We start from the raw sequence: 22,455 nt of genomic DNA on the forward strand, positions 1-22,455 counted from the left end.
CTCAGAAAGGATCAACCATGGGTTATGTCAGGAGGAAGGGTGCTATCACTGTAGATCTTTAGATAGGGAGGAAATACTTTTATGGGATACTATCACTAGATTATCACAGTCTATCTAGATAACCTCTAAGTATCTGTGAGATATCCCTGCTTACTGTTCTCCTAAAAACTGCAAGAAAATTTCCGAGGTATTCACTCCTTAGTTCAGTGCTAAGGCAGGCAATGACCGAAAGAAGCTGGGCTCCAAGTTGAAAGAGCTGGGATTGTCCCAGTTGTGTCACTATGCAAATTCACATAAAGAAGGGAGATGAGTAAAGTTTGTCTTCAGCAACATCCAAATGCTTTAATGGGCCATCTTCCAGTTCTCAACTTCAACCATTACCAATTTAAGCAAAATCCTTATTTGTTAACGTCCATAAAAGATAAACAAGAACGCCTTGTAACCGTGCCAAAGCTCCATTTCATTCCTAGAACACAGGACCATGCAGAGGTCTATTTTTTATCTTTACTAAGTAACACTGTGAAACAGCTAAATCAAAAGTTTTAGCAACTGGGCTTCGCTGGTGGCGCAGTGGTTGAGAGTCCGCCTGCCGATGCAGGGGACGCGGGTTCGTGCCCCGGTCCGGGAGGGTCCCACGTGCCGCAGAGCGGCTGGGCCCGTGAGCCATGGCCGCTGGGTCTGCGCGTCCGGAGCCTCTGCTCCACAGCGGGAGAAGCTGCAGCAGTGAGAGGCTTGCGTACCGCAAAAAAAAAAAAAAAAAAAAAAAAGTCCTAGCAACTAAAGACAGACCTCTCTTAAATTATGACAGAATTTCCACGGGGGAATTATTTCATCCATTGATTCAAAAATATCTACTGAGCACCTATAGTCAGGCAATTCTAGTTGCTCAGCAAATAGAGGAGACAAAAATATAAAAAGGACGTTCAGATTCTAGTTGGGGGTGCACTGGTAAACAAATGAACAAGGGATTATAAAATACATGGAATGATGCTGTGTTCTGGAGAAAAGTAAAACAGGAGAAGGAGGAGGAAGGGTGAAGGGACAGACTTGCGATCTAATACTGCAGGTTCAGGGAATGCTTCACTGAGGAAGTAGGACTGAAAGATGAGAAACTGAGTCTATGTCAGTAACTGGGGAAGGGGCTTTCCAAGCAAAGAAAACATAGAAGTGCAGTAGCCCTGAAGCAGGAGCTAAGTTTTACGTAGATATTCTGGAAGGAAAAAAATTTAACACCTGGATTGGAGTCCTAGCTCTTTGCCCTTTACCAACAACTCAGTAAACTTCAGGAAGAAAACATTACCCCTCTTGAACCTCAACTTCTTCCTCTATAACTCAGGATACTACCATGTAACTCACAAAGTTATTTCAAGGGGAGAAAAGGTTGTTTAAGAATGCACTTTACAACACTAAGGGATTATTCCCAAATGTTTGTCCTGAGGGCTGCAGGAATTCTAGTTGAGGCTCTGCTGGCTTCAAGCTACAACTTACGTAAATGACCAAGCTTGTTTCCTCATCTGTCAAGTTAGGAGAATGGCATCCATCTCACCAGGCGTTGTGGGGATTCACTGAATGAGATCATCCACGCCAATACAACGACTGATACACAACTTCCTCAAGAAGTGAAAGATCAGCATGCTTGTCCCTATGGGGGCTGCCCTACAAGCAGGCAGAGCTCTGCTGCCGGGCTCAGCATCAGATGCCCACCGCGAAGCTCTTCCTTAGGCTCTTGTGGAATTGCCTGTAAAGTCTCTGGACGACTCTGAAGTGTTTTTCCCCTTCCCCGTTCTACTGTGATGTTCTGGCTTCTAAGACACCATTTTCACTCTCTGAAGTCTTTTCAACACACGCAGGTACCATTTAAAAAGCGCTTGAAATGGAGCTACCACCAAACGGATTTTCCACGGGGTTCCTGAAGTCCTCCGCCAACCTTCACTTCCTCAGAGAAGCGTCACTTCACTAGCCTGTGGTGAGGGACGCCCTCCTTTTATAAGGACGTGATGACATCACCTCGCGTCGCGTCGCGCTTGCGCAAAGATGGTGGCGTGGCCACGCCCAGGTCTGCACCGAGACCTAACGTCCACAAAGTCGGCGGCGCCCTCCCGGAAGAGGTCAGTGTGGGGTTCGGTGAGTGTGAGTGAGGTCCGACAGCAGGACGGCCTGCGGGTGAGTGCTCCGAGTGTCCGAGTGTCCGAGTGTCCGAAGGACGGCTGCGCTCTGGTGGGGCGGATACTGTTAAGGGGGAAGAGGTAGGGTGATGAGGAAAGTTCCCGAGTCCTTCCAGTGTACGCGGAATTTGAGTGGTCCGTGGGCTGATGATTCCTAGAAGCAGCGGATCTTCGGTTCAAACGGCAGACGTTGTCTTGGGGTCAGTGTGAAGTGCTGATGGTGGTCGCAACAGAAAAGAAGTTACTTTGGAGTCACTTCCAGGAATTTCCTTGACGCTGCATCCGAAACTGGGAAGAAGGCGGCGAGGATTGGCCTGCAGTGATTTCGTCGGAAAGTATCTGTAACTCGACCCCTTCCGGGCGAGCCTGTTAGTGATTGCTGTCCGCGGTGCTGAAAACAGAGCGGCGCCTTGAGGAGGAAACCCGTTGAGGGCAGGACGGTGTTTCTGCTTCCCTTGGCAGTGCTCAGTGTCGTACGCTCCATGTGTGTGTGAAGGAAGGGCTCCGTTTTTTTAAAAAATCAGTGCTGGACACTCAGGCGGTGAGCAGACAACCAGTATTAACTAAATAAGATTTAGGAAAGCCCGTGCTTCATTCCAAGAAGGAATTTTCATTCCTGTTTTTTTATTACATCATTGCAGCTCAAATTGCATTCTCCCTTTGGGCAGGCACCTTCAGCTCTTGCACCCAACCATATTTGCCTGCAGACTCAGTCTTCCAAGTAGTTCGCTAGACCTCTGTCTGTATTGGCCTAGGCGCTTTCCTCTGTTGAATTTTACACAGTGGGGTTGTTTTTTTTCTTTCTTTCTTTCTTTCTGTTGATTCAGTAAAATGTTTACTAGTCTTAGTACCAGCTGCTTGTTTGTTTTGAATTCTGATGAAGGTTAAAATGTGGGTGAAGAAAGAAGAGGGGAAATATGCTGCATTTACCTGTGTCACAGTGTTCTGGGATGCATCTGGCATACGGAAAACTATGTATCATGAGTAGAAGTGTTTATAAGTGCCTTCCTTTCATTTTATACATTGTTATAGCTCAAGTTGTATTTTTCCCTTCTGAGAGAACCAGTGGATTGAGGTGCTGAATGATCAAATGTTGCAAAGCTGAGGACATGTGGTAGAAGTAACTTTAAATGTTATTATTTAGCAGAAAGCTTATAAAGGCAGCTTTGATTAAAGATGACGTCCCTGTTTGCTCAAGAAATTCGCCTTTCTAAAAGACATGAAGACATGTAAGTTTTTTAAAAAGGCTAATCTCAATGTACAAACTGTCCTGGCTTTATTAGTGAAACTGTGTGCATAGGAAGACTTAAAAATCTGTAAGTGTGTCATTTTAGTTTTCTGACACTTGAGAGATTTTGGTGTTAAGGCATGTCATCATCCCTCTAGACTAATAAAGATTAAAAGGTCTAATTGTGTTTTCTGTCTTCTTAATTCTTGTTACTAATATCTAGATAAATTCATTCTCCCTCTAAGCTTTCTATACTCCACATTGGTATTTAATGAACTTCTCTAACCTTCTTACCAAGGGCTGGCTGGCTCTCATGGGTATGTGACTGTGTAGTCACAGGCCCTGCACTTGATGCTCTAACTTCACTATCTTGAAATCCCCAGTAATTTTTTTTTTTAACAAGGGACCCCAAATAATTTTTTGCCAAGGAGAAAAATTTTCATTTTGCACTGGGCCCTGCAATTTATATGGCCAGTCCTGCACTTATATTTAGTATTAACCCTTCTCTAACCTCTGTATTGTGGGCTCTCATGTTTTCCTTTAATTACCAGGCTCTCTACCGTGGCCTCCTAAGGTATTTTTCTTACAAAAATTACTGTTCAGAGACCTGGGGTTTTAGTTCTACCCTCAAGAACAGCCCTATGCAACACAGTGTTTCTTGAAAATCTCAACTATTTGGGAAATGGTTACACTGTTAGGTGTACCATTTGTGTATTTTTTTCTCACCTGATCATTTAATAAGACCAAAATCTTGTAAAAATGAGCATATAACCAGGGAGAAACTTTTAAAGTCCTCTATGTGTATAACAAAGTAGTCTGATAATTTACTTACACCTTTCTACATCTTTCTTCAATTACTGTTTTACCTTGTTGTGAGTATGCATGTGTAAACACAGCCTCTCACTCATATATGGAACCATCATCTTTCTCTTGGAAAAAGAGGAAAAAAATATTTTTATTGCTTCTTCAAACATATGGAAGTTTAGCACAATTCTAAATGTGTAACATAAGATTCAGGGGTACTGAAGTGTTAAGCAGAAGGTTTCGTATAGCAAGTTATATCAACGTATGTGTGGGGAGGTATATATAAGTATGTGTACAAAGGGATATGTATTACAGTTTGCATTTTCACTAAATATTTTTCAACACTCTACAATAATTTCAAAAGACCAGAGAGGTTACAAAAACAGAAACATGTACTTATAGCGTACATATGAAAATAAAAATAATTTTACCAAGACTTAAGACGTACTGAACTACCTAAGGTTTTCACTGTCTTATTAATTGACATAGTAATTGGCTTTCAAAACAGGTTGAACTTGAAGGGAGGTGCAATTAAAAATGAGTTATTTATCAGTGTATTGGTCAAGCAATAAAATGTTTCTTTAAACTTTATATAATCTTCATTTTCTCTAGAGTATCACAAAGATTAATGTTACTTCAACAAATGGAGAATAAACTTGGAGATCAAAACAAGGAAAAGACCCCTCAGATGCAAACAGCTGAGACTGCTTTACAAAGGAACCTTAGTCTTTTAAAGGTAAGATTCTCTGAATTAAATATATTTTCCCCACGTTGCAAAAACGTTTTACGTCAACTTCATAACTTTGATTTTTGTAATTTCTTCGTTTTGAGTTACAGAAAGAATTAATGAGGTACTGTCTATTTTTTAAACCCATGTTAATTGGACCAGAAGCACGGATTCTCATTTTTTAAAATGAAAATACTTGAAGTTTGCTTAGGCTAAGGAAAAATCAGTCACCACAGGAAGAATTTTAAGGTCACCTTTGTGCGAGAATAAATACAAGACATAGCTTCTATCTTCCATCTTCTTTTATTCGTAGGGAGATCCTGAAACACGATAAAGCACCTATCATGTATTTAAAACAATTTGATTTTGCCCTACTGGGGCCACAGTCAACACACAGAATTCATATCTAAGATAACAGATTTCCCTGATCTTTTTTGATGGTGATGGAGGAGGTGGTCAAAGTATGTGATTGCGCAAGGCCTCACCATTTGGCCAGTGTGCCCATTTGGAGTAAAATCATATGTGTAACATTTTTGGCTGCTTGCTATACTTTGCTTCCAGAATTGTATGGCTTCATCCATAATTAAAACCCTAAAGTTTGCTTCCATTCAAGCTTCCAAGAGATCCTATGACTAAAACATTTGGTAGTAAGGCTATATTATTTAAGTTATAAAGCAGTGTTTTCAGTTTTTTATTGTTAAATATTTTCATCGATAGGCATGATGTAGTTCTCTTCTGTCCTCACTAGAGGATAAAGGAAGAGGAAAATTCAGTTATCTTCTCAGCTTCTGGCAGTTTGATCCACAGTAATTTAAGTCACAGCCATAGTGCTACCAAAGCATTCTATATTGCCATATGTCTTACTTGCCCAATGGTGTTTGCAATATTTATTTTTAAGTGGAAATATATAGGGTAATCTAGAATTTGCACTGAAAAGTCAGAAAATCTAAATTGGAAGTCTTGAAGGCTTGTTTGCTACTTATTACAGCAAGTGCAGGTAATATTAAGTGTCTTCCTTTTAATGAGAAAGTATTTGATGAATGCCCAGAGGGTCCTTACTATTGAGCTAGTTCTGGGCAGAAAGTGAGGATAATAAAGTAAGTATAAGTTAGAGTTCTTTAGATCAAGTAGCTTACAGGCTCGGTTGATGACATAAGGTTGTCACACACAAAATAGAGACCTTGTATGATCAAACATTAATTAAAATATGTGGAATACTCAGCACTTTAGGAGTAAGTGTAAAAACTCTTTGAAAGCTAGAATATGCTATGAGGTCTCAGAGAGGAAGCTAAGCTGGAGCTGCATTTCAGTAGGCAGATGGGAAGGCATGCCATTGAATTTTTAAGGAAGATTCAAGACCAGAAGAAGAACGAATGGCCTTACTAATAATGTTCATGGGATCCTAAGCTAACTAGCTTGGGAAGTCACAGGAAACAAGGCTGAATATGTATTCTGAGACCAGATGAAGAAGTTGAGACTTGGTATGTAGAGATGATATAATATTGAAAGTGAGCCAAAAAAAAAGAGAGAGAGAGAGACTTATATAAGAAACATATGAATGGGTCTTTAAGAAAGAGTCATTTGCTATTTAGATGCAAAGTGATTTCAATAATGGAGAGATTGAATTTAAGGAAGGTAGCTCCTTGTCATATCTAGAAGGAAGATAATGAACCTAGTTTCATAGTCATTAGAAACCAGTTTGGTATGGTGTTTTTTCCCTTAATTATCAAAGTAATATATTCTCACTATAAAAAAAACTTGAAAGAGCAAAGATGAAAAAGAATACCTTCTATATCATCTGCCCATTTAGAAATTAGTATATTTTTGTGTATTTCCTTTCAATCTTTTTATAAACATTTTTCAACTATCTCTTACATCCCAGATACAGTGCTTGCTGTTAGAGACGCAGTTTTTCCCCGTTTTTCTTTTAAACATACTTTGAATAACTGGATATGCAATTTTTTGTCCTTCTTTCCCGCATATTATTTTCTTTAACTTTGGGTATACTCTTAGTGGCTCTCTCATAGAAGTTATCGTGACAGTAAAATAAATAGGACTTGCTTACACAATTTGAGTTGAGAGAGACTTTAAAAAGCATATAGCTTATATTCTTATCGAAAGGTCTTTTTTTTTTTTAAGCATAAAAACTTTTCCCAAAGATATAAAATAGATAAAAGTGGACCTGCTTTGGCCCAAAGCCCTATCCATTCAGCCTTTTCTTGCCTGCACTGCTGTGGCTCTAAGGAACTGTGAAAACCAATGATCTGGGCTAATCCCTTAATTTAGAGATGAGGAAACCATAAGGTAACTATTCCTAATACCCCTTTGTCAAGAACAGGTTAAGTTATAGCAGGATAGGTACTTAAGTACAGAGTGCCCTTGAAAATGGTACCATTAAAACCTGGCAGCATTCCTATAAGATAGTAACAAAATAGGGATGACTGTATCACCGTCCATTATTTGACCTTACTCACATGTTCTGAACAATATCATAAACACTAAAAGGGCATGAGCTTTAACTTTCAGAAAGGAAGATATAACACTAGCATCTTTCAATGATGTAGTTTTATACTTAGAGAAGCCAAAGTTGTTTCAAAACGGGTATGAGTTGAGTAAAATTAATGGATAAAATGTAAACATAAAAAACAACAGCAATCCTATATATATACAGCTGGAAAAGAGACACCACATTCATATTCGCAATAAAATTATAAAATATATAGTTGGGAATGCTTTTAACAAGGGATCTGCATGAATGGTATTAAGATAATTATTACACTTCAGTGGGAGCTGTAAGAGAAAATTTAAATGGAGACATACGCCTTAATCCTGCCTGCGGAGACTATTATTTTTCTAAGTCAGTTGTCACAAAGTTATTTTTAGATTTAATAAAATCCCAACAAAAATTTCGCTAATTACACTTGAAAAAATAAATTAGCAACAATATCAAAGCATGATTTTAAAAGGGGAGCAATAAGAAAGAGACTAATTCCATCAAACATATTAGTAAAAGAACGAATAGGAAACTAAGCAGTGAAGAAAACTCACAGTGAAGGTTTAGTCAGTAAATATAGAAGGTAGCGGCCTTTGAAAACAGGCTCAGGGATTTTTTCAATTAGTATTAATACAATGAAATTTAGCAAAATCATAATGGATTTGAAAGACAGAGGATTTTATTTCTACAGATACTTTCATGACATAAAGTGCCGTCTCTCCCACCTTTCCCTCCACAAAATTTAGTTTAACCCAAAAAGCCGACTTTGTGGTAACAAACGTCCTCTTGTGAGGAGGATGGACGAACACTCTGGCATGAGGAAGAATGGGAGCATCCCACAGCAGATTAAAGATTCACGCCAGAGAGTGACACTTATACCATCACACACACTGGAAGCGTGTTTTTTAATTGCTATAAAAATTTCACACCTGTGTAAAAGAAGGAATAGAAGAATGTATTTCCATGCACTTATCACCCAGATTCGATCATTATCGGAACACAGCTAGCCTTGTTTTGTCTATACTCCTCACTCCCACCCCTTAAGATCATTTTGAAGCTAATCCTCAGACACTGCATTGTTTCATCTGTAAATATTTCAGTATATCTTTTTTTTTTTTTTTCCTTGGCTGCATTGGGTCTTCGTGGCTGCGTGCAGGCTTTCTCTAGTTGCAGCGAGCGGGTGCTGCTCTTCATTGCGGTGGCTTCTCTTGTTGAGCAGCACGGGCTCTATGCTCACGGGCTTCAGTAGTTGCAGCATGCGGGCTCAGTATTTGTGGCTCACGGGCTCTAGAATGCAGTCTCAGTAGTTGTGGCGCATGGGCTTAGATGCTCTGCGCCATGTGGGATCTTCCCGCACCAGGGCTCAAACCCATGTCCCCTGCACTGGCAGGCAGATTCTTAACCACTGCACCACCAGGGAAGTCCCTCAGTATATCTCTTTCTATATTTCAATATTTATCACTAAAAGATCAGCACTATTTTAAGCAAAATCAAAGTATCAGTATCAACCTAAGAAATTAACAATAAATCCTCAAATATCCAATCAGGTTCCAAGTAAAATCCAATTTGTAATTGATATATCTCCTAAATTTCTGAAAGTACTCCCTGCCCCTTTTCATATATTTGTTAAAGGAACTGGGTCATTCGTCCTGTCGAGTTTCTAGATATTGCTAATTCTATCACTGAGGTACCCATTTAACACGTTCCTCTCTTCCCCCTCATTCCTGTAATTGACAGATCTAAGTTGTGCTGTGTAACAGAAATATAATTCAAGCCACATATGTAATTTTAAATTTCCTAGGAACCATTTTTAATAACGTCAACCTAAACAGATTAGATATTATTAAAATTTCAAACAAAATATTTCAAATGTAACTGCTATTAAAGGTTAGTAAATATTTTATATTCTTTTTTCTTACTAGACCTTCAAAATTCAGTGTGTATTGTGTGCCTACAGCACATCTTAAGTCAGACTTGTACATTTCGAGGGCTCAGCAGCCACATAAGGCTAAGGAATACTCCACTAACAGTGCAGATTACAGAGGCCTGATCAGATTGAAGTTCGATGTTTCGGGGAAGAACACTTCCGTAATGCCAGGCTCTCTCTCTCGTTTTGGAATGTTAGTTGTTGATGTTCATTGCCTAAGTATATTCATTAGGGGTTGCAAAAAGCAATATTCAATTATTTTATTCCTTCTCATTCAACTGCTACTTATTGAGAAACTTCCCTTCATCAATTATTTGGTTACACTGAGGTATATTTCACAGAGGAAAAAGCATGATGAATGCTTGATTCTATTTAGTTTTCAAAATAATAGGTTGGTTCTCTAGTATCTTCCAAAAGTGACCGATTAGGTGTTGTTGGTTTTGGTTGCTTGTTTGTTTTTGAGCTGTCTGGGATTTGATATTTTTCAATCCATTTCCATTTTTATTCCTACTTATTCTCAACCTGTCCCATTTTTACCAAGTGAGAGCCTCGTCAGATTAGCTCCTGAGTGCTTCTGATGGCATCTTAACAGTCTGACAGTTTCCTTTCTTTCTGGTCTGATGCAATCTTCCAGGCACATCATGTGCATTTGCTGCTTAGACCTGGAGTTGGCCATTGTTCCAAGGAGCCCTGGATCCTTTTGGTAGGAAATATGTTCAGAGCCCTCTATCTGGGCACTAGTGCGGTTTATTGCAACTTTTTTTTTTAAGATAAAATACTTCAGGAGCTCATATCAGAAATTCCAGAATTCCAGTTTGCAAGACTTTTAACTTAAAAAATCATGGATCTTGTACCTCTAACTTCTTTTCCTCAAACCAAAAATCTGTTCCCAAAGAATTTTCCAATACCAATGTATCCTGTGATACAGACAGCACTGTCACCACCCATGTGATTACTGAGAATGGTTTTCAGTAACATACTTTTTACAATCCTTTTTGTCATTAGGGTGTATCTCACTAGGGATGCTCAGTCAAAATACTGTGTTCTAAGACCACTTGATGTAATTCTCCATGTGGTTATGCCACCACTAGATAGCAGTTAGGTTTGTTTCATTTTATTTTCAAATTTGTAGGGATTGCTTTTTCATTTGTTCTCTAACTATATAAAAATTTAAATGGTCTAGTGACAAATCTATACAACAAGGCAACAAGGTACAGGTAAAGCTGGCCAACTAGCCTTTCTTCCTCTCCTCTTTTTTCCTTTTCTCCCCCTACCCCTTTGGGTGCTTTGTAAAAAAAATTTTTTTTTAAGTTCTTGGTTTACACTCAGGAAACTTTGACACCTGTCTGTATTTATTTAATGAATACTTAAGTACCTAGTACATACCCGGCACTTTGTTAGATTCTCAGATGCTTAAAGGTTGTATGAGACGCAGCCCTTACCTTCGGACAGCACATAGTGTAAAGCAAGGTTCTTATATGGAAGTATTAAGATTTAACTTGCTATAGAAGGCTGGGGTCAAACTGCCAAGATTCGGGGTCAGGCTAAGGAAGGCATGTTTGATCCTCTGTGTTGTGAGTACCAATTTTTTTTTTTTTTTTAATCTAGGGGAGGACATATTTAAGGTACTTTTTAGCAAAACTAATCAGTTCCATGTTAAGTATGGATTGAACTAAAGTGAGATACAGCCTAGGCATGAGTACAAGTAAATATTAAGTATTTGTTGAATGAAACAGCATTGAGAATGACATGGAAAGGCTCGAGGAGACATCCTGATGGAACAATACAGGGAACTTTGAATTTTTCAATGGCAGGAATAAGAACAGTTGGAGTTCGAGGATACAGCATAGGTATCTGAGTGGGTAGAATTCCCACTATTATACATTCAATACATTCGGTGGAAAAAGATGAGTTTAGTTTTATCAGGTTGAGAAATAAGGGCTAGGAAGAAAAGTTAGCCATCCCTCCTCAGTAATAATTAAAGCTAGATCAGCGACAGTCTTGGAGAGAGAAAACTTAAAAAGATGGGGACAGATGTCACAAATCTTAAGAAAGCCCACCCTGAGGACTAAACCAGAGAAAAAGGAGCCAGCTGAGGAGAAGGAGTCCGAGAGGTAAGCGAAACATCTCAGAAAGTGAAATATGACTTAAGCTAAGGAAGAAGTTCTCTGAAGGGGTGATAATCCCTTGTTGAAATGCTGCAGAGGGGACAGTTAGGTGAGGCTGACTTAGGCCTGCTTTTCCAGGCCACACGTCCCTCCTCCTAAACTCATCTCCTGCTCTTTGTGTTGCAGATCTGCTCTCCTCTACGAGATATTCAGTATCCTTATTTTCTGATCTTTAAGAAAAATGTTTACTCTTGCCTATAGGTGCTAGTGGCACCCAGATCTCCCAGTAAAGATAACTTTGTAACTGTTCTTAGGATAATGGTAAAATTGGGGTTCTGATTTTTATTGTTTGATTTCTAGAAGTAAAAAGTGGTTCTCCCAGGACCTTCTTAAATTTCAATGTAATCAGAAGACTTGGTCTCCCATGTCTGTTGTATCATTGGCATCAAGAGCTCTTTAAGCCTGAGTCTTGGCCGTGAACTTCTGGTATGGGAGAGGCATGCTTATAGATGGGCATTTTATCCCTAAATTGTTGTGTTTCCCCTTCAAATCACCTTCCTCTAGACAGCAGGTGCATTACTGGTTGTGCAACTTTGGGGAGTCCCTTTAGGGAGTTTCCTGTTTTTCCCTTTTCCATTTCACACCCATTCCTTGCTCCCGCCGCTGCCATCTGCTATCTCTTTTCTCCTGTTCAGCGTTGGCTTCTTCACACCCCACTCCCACGCCCTTTTCCATCGCTCTCCTTCTGTCCAACAGCCCTGTACTTAGATCACTCCAGTGCTTGTACATGGAGCAGAGAACTTTCTCTCTTCTCTCAACTCACTAAGCTCAAAGGAGAGACAAAATTCACATGGCCTTCAACCAACACCCTGGAAACTTGACAAACCTAAGGAAGCACAAGACAACACAGGTGCTGATGTGGGGAGTATTTATTTAACAGGGCTCGAATATTTCTGTTAACAACTTGCAAAGTCTTACATTTCTGGGTGTGAACTTTATGTGCAGATCTAGATAAAATCTTTACTGACGTATGAATCAACCTTAAGTACACTTGTGTTTATACAAACGTACGAGAAGACACAAACATCTACAAGTTCAACTACAAAGTACAGCACGATACTTGAATGCCATCAGCTGAAGGATGTATCAATACTACCTAGCAATAAAACTTGCCTTTGAGATTAGCTTAGCAATCTGATACTAAAAATCTAGATAGCATAGTGAAAGGTTCTTGTTGCAAAGTACTCAGGTACCTCATGGACCTTTTCAATATGGGAAGTATTTGCCTAAGTATAAAATTTAAAAATGGAATATTGAACAAATGTAATGTGTGTCATTCATATACCATTTGCATGATCTGGGCAGACCAGAACTCTTTGAAGGTCAGCCTAGCATGGGTCTGAGTATCTGATCGTTTTTCCTATCGGAATATTTGACTATTTTATCCATCTGGCTGTTTTTAAAGGATTTTAAAGCTAAGTTAGTACTCTGAGCAGTTTAGAGGAAGTTCTTTTTCCAAGAATTATTGGCATTTCCTAGCTACTTAAAATGAAAAAGGCAGAACTTAGAAGTACCACCCCCATCCCTGCCTTTTATTTTAAAATAAGAAACCCTGCATCCTCTCTTTGAAACCGGTTAATTAAGCAGTGATCTGTCAGTGCCTGTCCATCAGTTCAAACTGTATATCCAGAGAAGAGTTGAAGCGAGAGATCTGGGATACAGATATTGCTATTACAGGTGCCATTTGTGTGTGTGGTTTAAATACATTTTGTTTTGAAAGTGCTTCTGTTACAGGATATAGAAGCGGCAGAGAAGTCTCTACAGACCCAGAATCATCCAGTTCCACCGCCTGAGGTGGCTTCTCTTGAGGTGAGAATCTTAAGGAACAAATGTGAAAGAAGAGACCCTCAAAAAAAAAAAAAAAAAAAAAAAAAAAGCTCTTCAGTTAGTAGTGCATTGTAAGTGGCTGTGTATGTATATATCCCAGATTCCTTCATTCAGTAAAATAAATAAGATGTGTCTCACTGATCTCTCTATGTCCACAGTGCCATGCTTTGTATGTAGTGGGTAATCTGTAAGTATCTGGGTTTTAAAAAAATTTTACATCAAGTGAAAATTTTATCAAGACCTTGTGTCTTTTCACCGAGTCACTTAGAAATGACTCTTGTTAAATCCTAACAGACAATATGCATGAAATCTTAAGATGACAGCCTAACCAAAATGCTTTTCCTGTTGGCTGATGTTAGAAGTAGCAGCTCAGTCTCTTCACCAAAAATGCAACCAACGCTATTTAAATGCATATTATCATGCAGTATAGCGTGGCTTTTGTCTGTTTGATTTTGCTCAGTTCAAGAACAGATTGGGAAGATGGTTGGCAAAAATAAACCGTATTTGGTATACGAATGTATGTGTGCTGAAAGGGAATTTGCTACATATAGAATAGTTTGATTTTATATTTTTAATGACCTTTTTTCAATACAGTTTTTGTTTGCTTCCTAACCAGTGATGTGAATAGACTCAAAAATTAAAGGCTGAGAATTTGCCCTGCAATTTTCTGTGTCATCTAGAGTAATAAGGAAAGGCAGTGATCAAGGATAGAAAGAACTCCCGTTCAAAGTTGCGCCTTGGGCATGTCTTTTTCTTTGTTGAATTTTCCAATACCTTACTCTGGCCCGTACAGGGCCCACACAATAGGGGTTAATCCAGCCGTGAATGGCGGAGAAACACCCAACCACAGGCCTTGGTTGGTATTTTTCTTAGCTAGTCTCGCACAGCAGGATGACCTTTATTTTAAGTATGTCAGGCTACTTCTCAGACCACATGCATAGATGCATAGATACATGGAACCCCTCATCATTTTCAGCTTTCAGAGCCCTCATACCTTTTTTTTCTTTTTTTTTTTTTAATAATAGCATCTTTTTTTTTTTTTTTTTTTTTTTTTTTTATTTTTTGGCTGCATTATTTTAGTTTTTACTTTTTGGCTGCACCAGGCAACTTGTGGGATCTTAGTCCCCTGACCAGGGATCGAACCCGAGCCCACCGCAGTGGCAGTGCTGAGTCCTAATCACTTGACTGGCGGGGAATTGCCCCCACCCCCTACCTTTTTAATGCTCAATGTGAATAATTATGTCTCCCCAATGCTATCTAACTCTTTGACTGATTCTGAAAATGAGCTGGATAGTGAAGATCTCATATCAAATGCCCTCCTGTGACACAGAGCTTCTGCCATCTGACTTTTCTCTGGCCTCCTTCGGGCACTCAGCCAAGAAACCATGCAAGCGTGTAGATGCCATACAGCAATGCAGTATGAGCTTCTACAGCTTACAGACCGCTACAGTCAGTCTAGGAACACAGCGTCTCAACTTCCAAGTTACTTGAATTAAAAATAGCTAGATGATGTTGATATTATTGTTATTATCCAAAAAAATGTGGGAAGAAGTTACAGTTTGCCGTATCAGGTGCTCTTCTAAAAGATATAGCGGGTACATAATTTTGCGGATGCATAACTTTAAATGTTTTTCCCCCCTACAATTAAGGGGTCAGTTCACCTGAGTCCTCTAGCATGCCCCTTATATTTCAGGTGCTGATCTCATCCAGGTCACATCTTTTTGTTAGTTCTAAAGCAGTTGTTCATGTTGAATCATTTCATTGTGATAATTTTAGTATGGGCAGTCATTTAGTATGGGATTGGGAACAGTAAACAAAAACTTTTAATGATTGTGTAGCCATAAATGATACTACTGGTAATAATCACAAGATTGGCCACAAGAGGGCGTGTAAAATCACAATAAAATTGTAAAACCTGTAATTCTGCCAGGCTCTAGTTTTACTGAGAAATTTGAAAATTAACACTAGTAAGTAGCCAGATTTTTTTCTAAAATTAACATAAAATATTCTGTAGAGGAAGTGCATTCTACGTATATGTGTGAGTGTGTGTGTGTGTGTACGCACACACACACTTAAGTGAATAAACATTTAGACTATTATGAAGAGCCAAGTTCAATTGCTTGATATGCTTTTTTACTTTTGGATGTTGGTTTTTTTTTCCAGACTCTTTACTGGGCATCAGTAGAAGACTATATTCCCAAATGGGAACAGTTTCTTTTAGGAAGAGCACCATATCCTATTGGTGTTGAAAATCCAAATGAAGCAGAAGATACCATTCAAAAGGAGGTGCAGCAATAGCTTCTTCACATACTATTTGCAAAACCTATTTAGGAAAGCTGAGTGTTAAAGAATATGCAGATCACTGCAGGAACTTTAGGAATCAGACATGTTCAATTGTCTCATTACTTCCTCAATGACAATGAAGATTTGAAAATCTACTTGGAACTTTCAGGCCGTCGCTGGGAGACCTACTACTCTTTCAGTGTCATGAATTTGCTTTCTACCAAACCCATGGAAGTGTTAAAAGCTGATACTGAAAGGTGGACTGTTGATTAAATAAGCTGCTGAATGAGTGTTGTGTGCTGTTAAAAGAAAAAAAAAAAGTCATTTACTGTCACTATCACCTAAACAGTGAATACCAGTAGTTCTGATTTTACATCTTCTATAATCTTTACTTTTCAGTTATTTTGTTATGGGGATAAGGCTCAGGATCCAAGTGGTTGTTTACTCACTCTTTTAGCTTTTTAACAAATGAAAAGACAGTGACAATCGCTTAGTATAATAATATTGATCAGGAAATAGATTCATAGGATTTTGTCCCTCATAGATCACTGGACCTGTAAAAATTCTCGAAGCAAGAACTAAACTACCAAGCATTCAATAAGTAGCCAGTTTCAGGAGGGCTCAGACTAGGTTCTGAAAAAGGACACCTATTAGAGCTGGGAATGGTCGCTGGATTTTGACCTGGTTATTTAAAGATTGCCAACCCTGTGAACACAAGTAACTCTTCTCTCATCTTTACATCTTTAAATCTATCCTTCCCTGTCCCTTCTATTTTCTTTATTTCTCAAACAACTGTCAGTCAGAAACTTTTGGGTCACAACCCTCAATAGCTTTGGGATTCCTCAATCCACCACTGCTGGAGTGCTCAAAAAAAAAAAAATTCTAATTTTTCTACTTATAAAAGCAGCTCCTGCTTAGGAGTCCACATCACAATGAAAGATTTTCAATTTTAAACTGGTTTGTGGTTTTATAAGATGACAATAGGACAAGCTAAAAAAAAAAAATAAAGTCCATTGTGCTGATAAGTTCCTTTAAACTACCATCTTGGAAATATCCTGTTGAGTGGGTGTTGGTGTGGGTAACAATAATGTTGTTTTCATAGCATGTGCTGGTAGATGAGCACACTTCTCTACAGTGCTAACAGTTGTAACTAAGGAATAAACAGCACAGAGTGTCAGTCCGATGACAATTTCATCTATAGTGTCACAATACAAAATGTCACAAAATATTAGAACTGTTATATAACTATAAAAAGGATTGGCTTAAAAACCAAAAGCCCTTTAAAAAGGAAGACAGAGAAAGAAAGAAAAAAGAAAACTGGCATAGGGACCAAAACCGTTTTATACCTTCTCAAGACTGTTCTGTCACGAAAATAAATTGATATATTTTTTTTTTCCTGTTACATTACAGTTTGGTTTCTAGCCATCCAGTTGATTTAGCAGGAGAATGCAGGGCTTTTTAGCAGCTTTGAATTGGTAAACAGATTTAGATGTAGTAGAGAGAACATGAGGAAGTTTTTTTTTTTTTTTTTTTTTAACATCCAATCTTTCCCAGCATATGCACATAAGAAGGTGAATGAAGCGATGTGAAACTTATTTCTCTTTAGTCAAGTGAAAAAAAGGCTAAACATTTGTTGAGATGGTAAAATATTGTGTCAAGCAAGTAGGCATATTCCAAAATTAAACAGTGGTTGATACATGAGCCGTCCTCAAATATTTGAGCATTACGCTTCCTTTGAGTTCTGTAAATTAAAGCACCAGTAGGTTAGATTAAAATACAAAATGAATAGCAATTTAACCATCTCAGGAAAGGTTCAGGTTTTTTTCTCCCCTAAATTGACTAACTTGCTAAATCTTATTTTTTTTTTAAACCCTTAAGTTTAATGTAACCTGGCTTATGATTTAGGGCAGAAGGGAAGCTATTTCTAGGCTTCAGTTGTACCATTTCCCCCATTTCTAGTTAGTACCTCAAAAACTCCCAGAGGGGACTTTATTCCTGGCCCACCCAGAGTTTCCCCCCAGCCCCCTTCTTGTAGAATGGAACAGATTGCACCACATGGTGTATGTTTAAAGAAAAAAACAATCCCGAAGAGACCTAGATACCCCATTGAAGGGCATTATATTCCTCATGGCAAATTAGCTTTACGTAGGATTTCCAAATATTGTGTTCTGTAAGGAGGAGAGAAATACAGTATCTAATATACATTTTGTACATAATTAGTAGGAATCAGACAACGAGAAAGAAATGTCATCTACTGAGACTTTTTCCTCCCTATTCAGTGCCCTTACCATACACTACATTGTACCCACTAATCTTTATGAAAACTATGAATTTGTTTTTTGTTTTTTTTTTTAGAATAATGGGGTTTTCAAAATAAACCCTATGCCAAGAATTTTTCATAGCCTTTCTTGGATTGTTGCAAATGCATACATATTCAAAGATCATTTTCTGCTGAACACTTCTTGTGTATGATATTGAGTATTAAACCATAAAATGCTAAAGTTCAGAAGGAGCTGCAGTTTTTCTCTGAACTTCAAAAAATTAATTTTACTAAGTACTCAGGAAAAAGCCTAATACTCTTGAAACCAGACATCTGGTCTTTCCCATGCGTAGGGAGCAGTGTGAATGAAAGTGATGTCAAACGGACAGTTTTTCTCTGCCTTATGTATAAGGTGTTTTAACTTGCTAGCTTAAGACTTAGATGAGAATTAAAATCATCTTTAACTGTATTTACCATTTTGTCTTCTCTGCCTCAAACTCCCTTTTCTATTAAAAAAAGAGAGAAAGATATATTGGGTATATTTATTTTAGATTCAAACTTAAACTTATTTGGAGGCTATTTTGTCACTTAGGAGACAACTGGAAACACTGGGAGTAGACTGGGGAAGAGGTATGTGAAAAACCAGGGTATGCAATCACCAGTTTCAGGCAGGAGAAAGATATTGAGCTTTAAACCCAGTGTAAGGTTTTGCTATGTAAAATTTAATGCACAAGGCCATGAATTTGGCTTTATCTACAAAATACATTCTTTTCCTTCCTTAGTCTATTGTCTTTTTATTCTAAGCCAATTCACATCATTTCATTTTTTTTTTAAGAAAGTCTCTTGTTTAAAAAATAAAGTTTTAAATCTCCCTGAAGAGTTTTTTCCCCTTTTCAAGAATTGCCCAAACATAATACCTACACGGCTTAAAACACCCTTCACTGCAGTACTCTATTTTGACCTCTTCCACTTTAATTAGGATAGTAAGTTAATTTTTTAAAGAGTTGCTGACCAAAATCTATTCTTCAGAGAAGGTAGTAACTAGATGGTGAATTCAAGCAGTTAAATAAAGTCTATGAAAAATATAGAGAAAGGGAAAGGGAGAGAAATTAGTTTGAGAAAACTTTAAGTTGGAATAAGAAAGTGTCTCACTCTCTCTCTGGTGATGTTTTTGTTTGTTTCTCATATAATTCAGAAGTTAATTTGTCTACGTAGGAAATTTAATTCTCTATTGCCAATAAGAGAATGCTTAGAGTTTTCTGGGACAAACATGAGGATGTGTCAAACTTCAGCAATTAGGGACAGGATTGATTTGTGGATTTGACACCTGGCATTGTGATCCTGCTTTCTAACTGGAACTGAGATTATATCCTTACTAAAATCCAAGACAAGGAAAACGAGTCCAACAAAGACAGAGGCTAAAAAACCGCTTCCGGACATCATCTTACTTCTCAGAGTCAGGTTTCCTTGCTTACAAGAGAAAGGACTGGGTCCCCTACATTGTAATAATGTTTTGAAGTCCTTGCTATCTTAAAAACCCTAATTTGTGTCTCAGACAAAGACAGAGACTGCTAAAGTAGTAGCCTGACCACAGTACAAATCAATAAATAGTTGCACAGAAGGGACAATGAAGTGTTCTTATTTTAGAATATAGGGATGATATAGTTTGTTTCTCTCATTTTGATGATAACTGGCCCATTTAAGCTCCACTGTTACAGTCAAAGGATTTTTTATTACTCCTTAATAAGTCTAGGTTATCAATGCAGAAATTTTTCTGATGTTTTACACAATACCACTTTAGAGACAATACAGTCAAATTAGAAGGAGACAAATTTCCGTTTATAATTTTGTCTATAGTCTATCTCTGCCTTCTTTCACCTCCCAATACAATATCATTATTTTTTATACCTTGTCTCCGTCCATTTATAAGGTCTGTAACACTTATAAACGTATCATTGTACTAGAACACTCTACCCCAGGAAAACAAAGACTGAGTTATTCAAAAGAAGCCTAATCTAGAGCCTTTTAAAAGGATATCCAGTAAACACAAAGGTGGATAACATTTGAGCATCATTCATTCATTCGTTAGATCTTATTGACTTCCTACCAATAAGGAAACTGAATCAGTAATCAAAAACCTTCCCAACATAGAAAAGCCCAGGGTCAGATGGCTTCACTGGTGAGTGAATTCCACCACATATTTAAATAAGAATTAAGGTCACTCCCTCTCAAACTCTTCCAAAAAATATAAGAGGAGGAAACATTCCCAAACTCATTTTTACAAGGCCAGCATTACCCTGATATCAAAGCCAGATAAGGACACTACAAACAAACAAACAACAACAATAAAACTACAGACCAATATGCCTGATGAATATAAATGCAAAAATTCTCAATAAAGTATTAGCAAACTGAATTCAACAACACATTAAAAGGATTATACACCCTGACCAAGTGGGATTTATCCCTGGGATACAGGGACGGTTCTTCAAACACATCAATAAATGTGATATATCAATACCGCATTAATGGAATGAAAGATAAAAACCATATGATCATCTCAGTAGATGCAAAAAAAGCATTTTACAAAATACAACATCCTTTCCTGATTAAAAATCCTCAACAACTTGGGTATAGAAGGAAAACCGCTCAACATAATAAAGGCCATATATGATACACCCACAGCTAACATCATACTCAATGGTGAAAGATCAAAAGCTTTTTGTCTAAGATCAGGAACAAGAAAAGAAAGCCCACTCTTACCATTCTAATTCAACATAGTACTGGAAGTCCTAGCTAGAGCAATGAGGCAAGACAAAAATTAAAAGGCATCCAAATCAGAAAGGAATAAGTAAAACTGTCCTTATTTGTAGATGATATGATTAAAAATATCATATATATACAAAATATATATATATATATATCATATATATATACCTAAAGACTCAACCAAAAAGCCATTAGAACTAATCTATGAATTCAGTAATCAGTAAATGCAGGATATAAAAATCAACACACAGGGACTTCCCTGGTGGTGCAGTGGTTAAGAATCCGCCTGCCAATACGGGGGACACGGGTTCGAGCCCTGGTCCGGGAGGACCCCACGTGCCACGGAGCAACTAAGCCCGTGCACCACAACTACTGAGCCTGCGCTCTAGAGCCTGTGAGCCACAACTACTGAGCCCATGTGCCACAACTGCTGAGCCCGTGTGCCACAACTACTGAAGCCTGCGCACCCTAGAGCCCATGCTCCACAACAAGACAAGCCACCGCAATGAGAAGCCCGTGCACTGCAACGAAGAGTAGCCCCTGCTCCCGCAACTAGAGAAAGTCCTCATGCAGCAAGACCCAACGCAGCCAAAAAAAAAAAAAATCAACAATTAGTTGCATTGCTATACACTAACAATGAATTATCTGAAAGAGAAATAAAGATTATCCCATTTACAACAGCATCAAAAACAATAAAATACTGAGGAATAAATTTAACCAAGGAAGTAAAAGATTGAACAGTGAAAACTACAAGATCTTGGTGAAAGAAACTGAACAAGACACAAATAAATGGAAAGATATCCCATGTTCATGCATTAGAAAAATTAATACTGTCAAAATGTCCATACTACCCAAAACCATCTATAGATTCAATGCAATCCCTATCAAAATTCCAGTGGCATTTTCCACAGAAATAGAGCATACAACCCTAAAGTTTTTATGGAACCACAAAAGACCCAATAGCCAAAGCAATCCTGAGAAAGAAAAACAAAGCCAGAGCATCACACTTCCTGATTTCAAACTATACTACAAAGCTATAGTAATTCAAACAGTATAATACTGGCATAAAAGTAGACACATAGACCAAAGAAACAGAATCCAGTGCCCAGAAATAAATCCCCACATATACAGTCAACTAACATTTCACAGGGGAGCCACAAACACTCATGGGGAAAGGATAGTCTCTTCAGCAAATGGTGTTGAGCAAACTGGATAACCACATGCAGAAAAATGAAATTGGACCTCAATCTTACACCAGTCACAAAAATTAACTCAAAATGGATTAAAGACCTAAATGTAAGACCTGATAAGGTAAAACTCCTAGAAGAAAACATAAGGAAAAATCTCCTTGACACTGGTCCTGGCAATGATTTTTTGGATACAACACCAAAAGCACAAGCAACAAAAGCAAAAGAACAAGTGCGACTACATCAAACTAAAAAGCTTCTGCACAGCAAAAGAAACAGTAAATAAAATGAAAGGGCAACCTATGGAATGGGAGAAAATATTTGCAGACCATATAATGGATAAGGGGTTAATATCCAAAATAAAGAACTCATACCACTCAATAACAACACCAACAACAAAAACAAGTAATGCAATTTTTAAAAATGGACAGGGCTTCCCTGGTGGCGCAGTGGTTGAGAGTCCGCCTGCCGATGCAGGGGACGCGGGTTCATGCCCCGGTCCGGGAGGATCCCACATGCCGCGGAGCGGCTGGGCCCGTGAGCCATGGCCGCTGAGCCTGCGCGTCTGGAGCCTGTGCTCCGCAACGGGAGAGGCCACAGCAGTGAGAGACCCGCG

At 38.4% G+C, this 22,455-nt stretch overlaps 1 protein-coding gene across 4 annotated transcripts; it reads left to right on the forward strand.

The window, feature by feature from the left end:
• The first annotated feature begins 2,063 nt into the window (after positions 1 to 2,063).
• On the forward strand, positions 2,064 to 15,912 carry CEP15 (centrosomal protein 15). Of its 4 annotated transcripts, none has more exons than XM_024746433.1 (5): positions 2,064 to 2,108; positions 3,310 to 3,394; positions 4,810 to 4,933; positions 13,248 to 13,322; positions 15,504 to 15,912. In XM_024746433.1, the coding sequence occupies exons 2-5, from the start codon at positions 3,342 to 3,344 to the stop codon at positions 15,636 to 15,638; spliced, it is 387 nt and encodes a 128-aa protein (XP_024602201.1). In that variant the 5' UTR covers positions 2,064 to 2,108; positions 3,310 to 3,341; the 3' UTR covers positions 15,639 to 15,912. The 4 variants fall into 4 exon arrangements, with proteins under 4 accessions (XP_024602201.1, XP_024602203.1, XP_024602199.1 ...); XM_024746435.1 differs by having other exon boundaries at positions 3,313 to 3,394; XM_024746431.1 differs by having other exon boundaries at positions 2,070 to 2,163.
• Positions 15,913 to 22,455: the final 6,543 nt, after the last annotated feature.

This window comes from Neophocaena asiaeorientalis, unplaced genomic scaffold (assembly GCF_003031525.2).
Source record: "Neophocaena asiaeorientalis asiaeorientalis breed wild unplaced genomic scaffold, Neophocaena_asiaeorientalis_V1.1 scaffold251, whole genome shotgun sequence".
Classification (NCBI taxonomy): Eukaryota; Metazoa; Chordata; class Mammalia; order Artiodactyla; family Phocoenidae; genus Neophocaena; species Neophocaena asiaeorientalis.

Excerpts from the sequence above, each read along its gene's own strand:
- CEP15 (XM_024746433.1), top strand. The coding sequence starts at position 3,342 with ATGACGTCCCTGTTTGCTCAAGAAATTCGCCTTTCTAAAAGACATGAA. Across the intron at positions 3,395-4,809 it reads TCTAAAAGACATGAAGACAT|AGTATCACAAAGATTAATGT; the intron begins GTAAGTTTTTTA and ends CATTTTCTCTAG. Across the intron at positions 4,934-13,247 it reads GGAACCTTAGTCTTTTAAAG|GATATAGAAGCGGCAGAGAA; the intron begins GTAAGATTCTCT and ends CTTCTGTTACAG.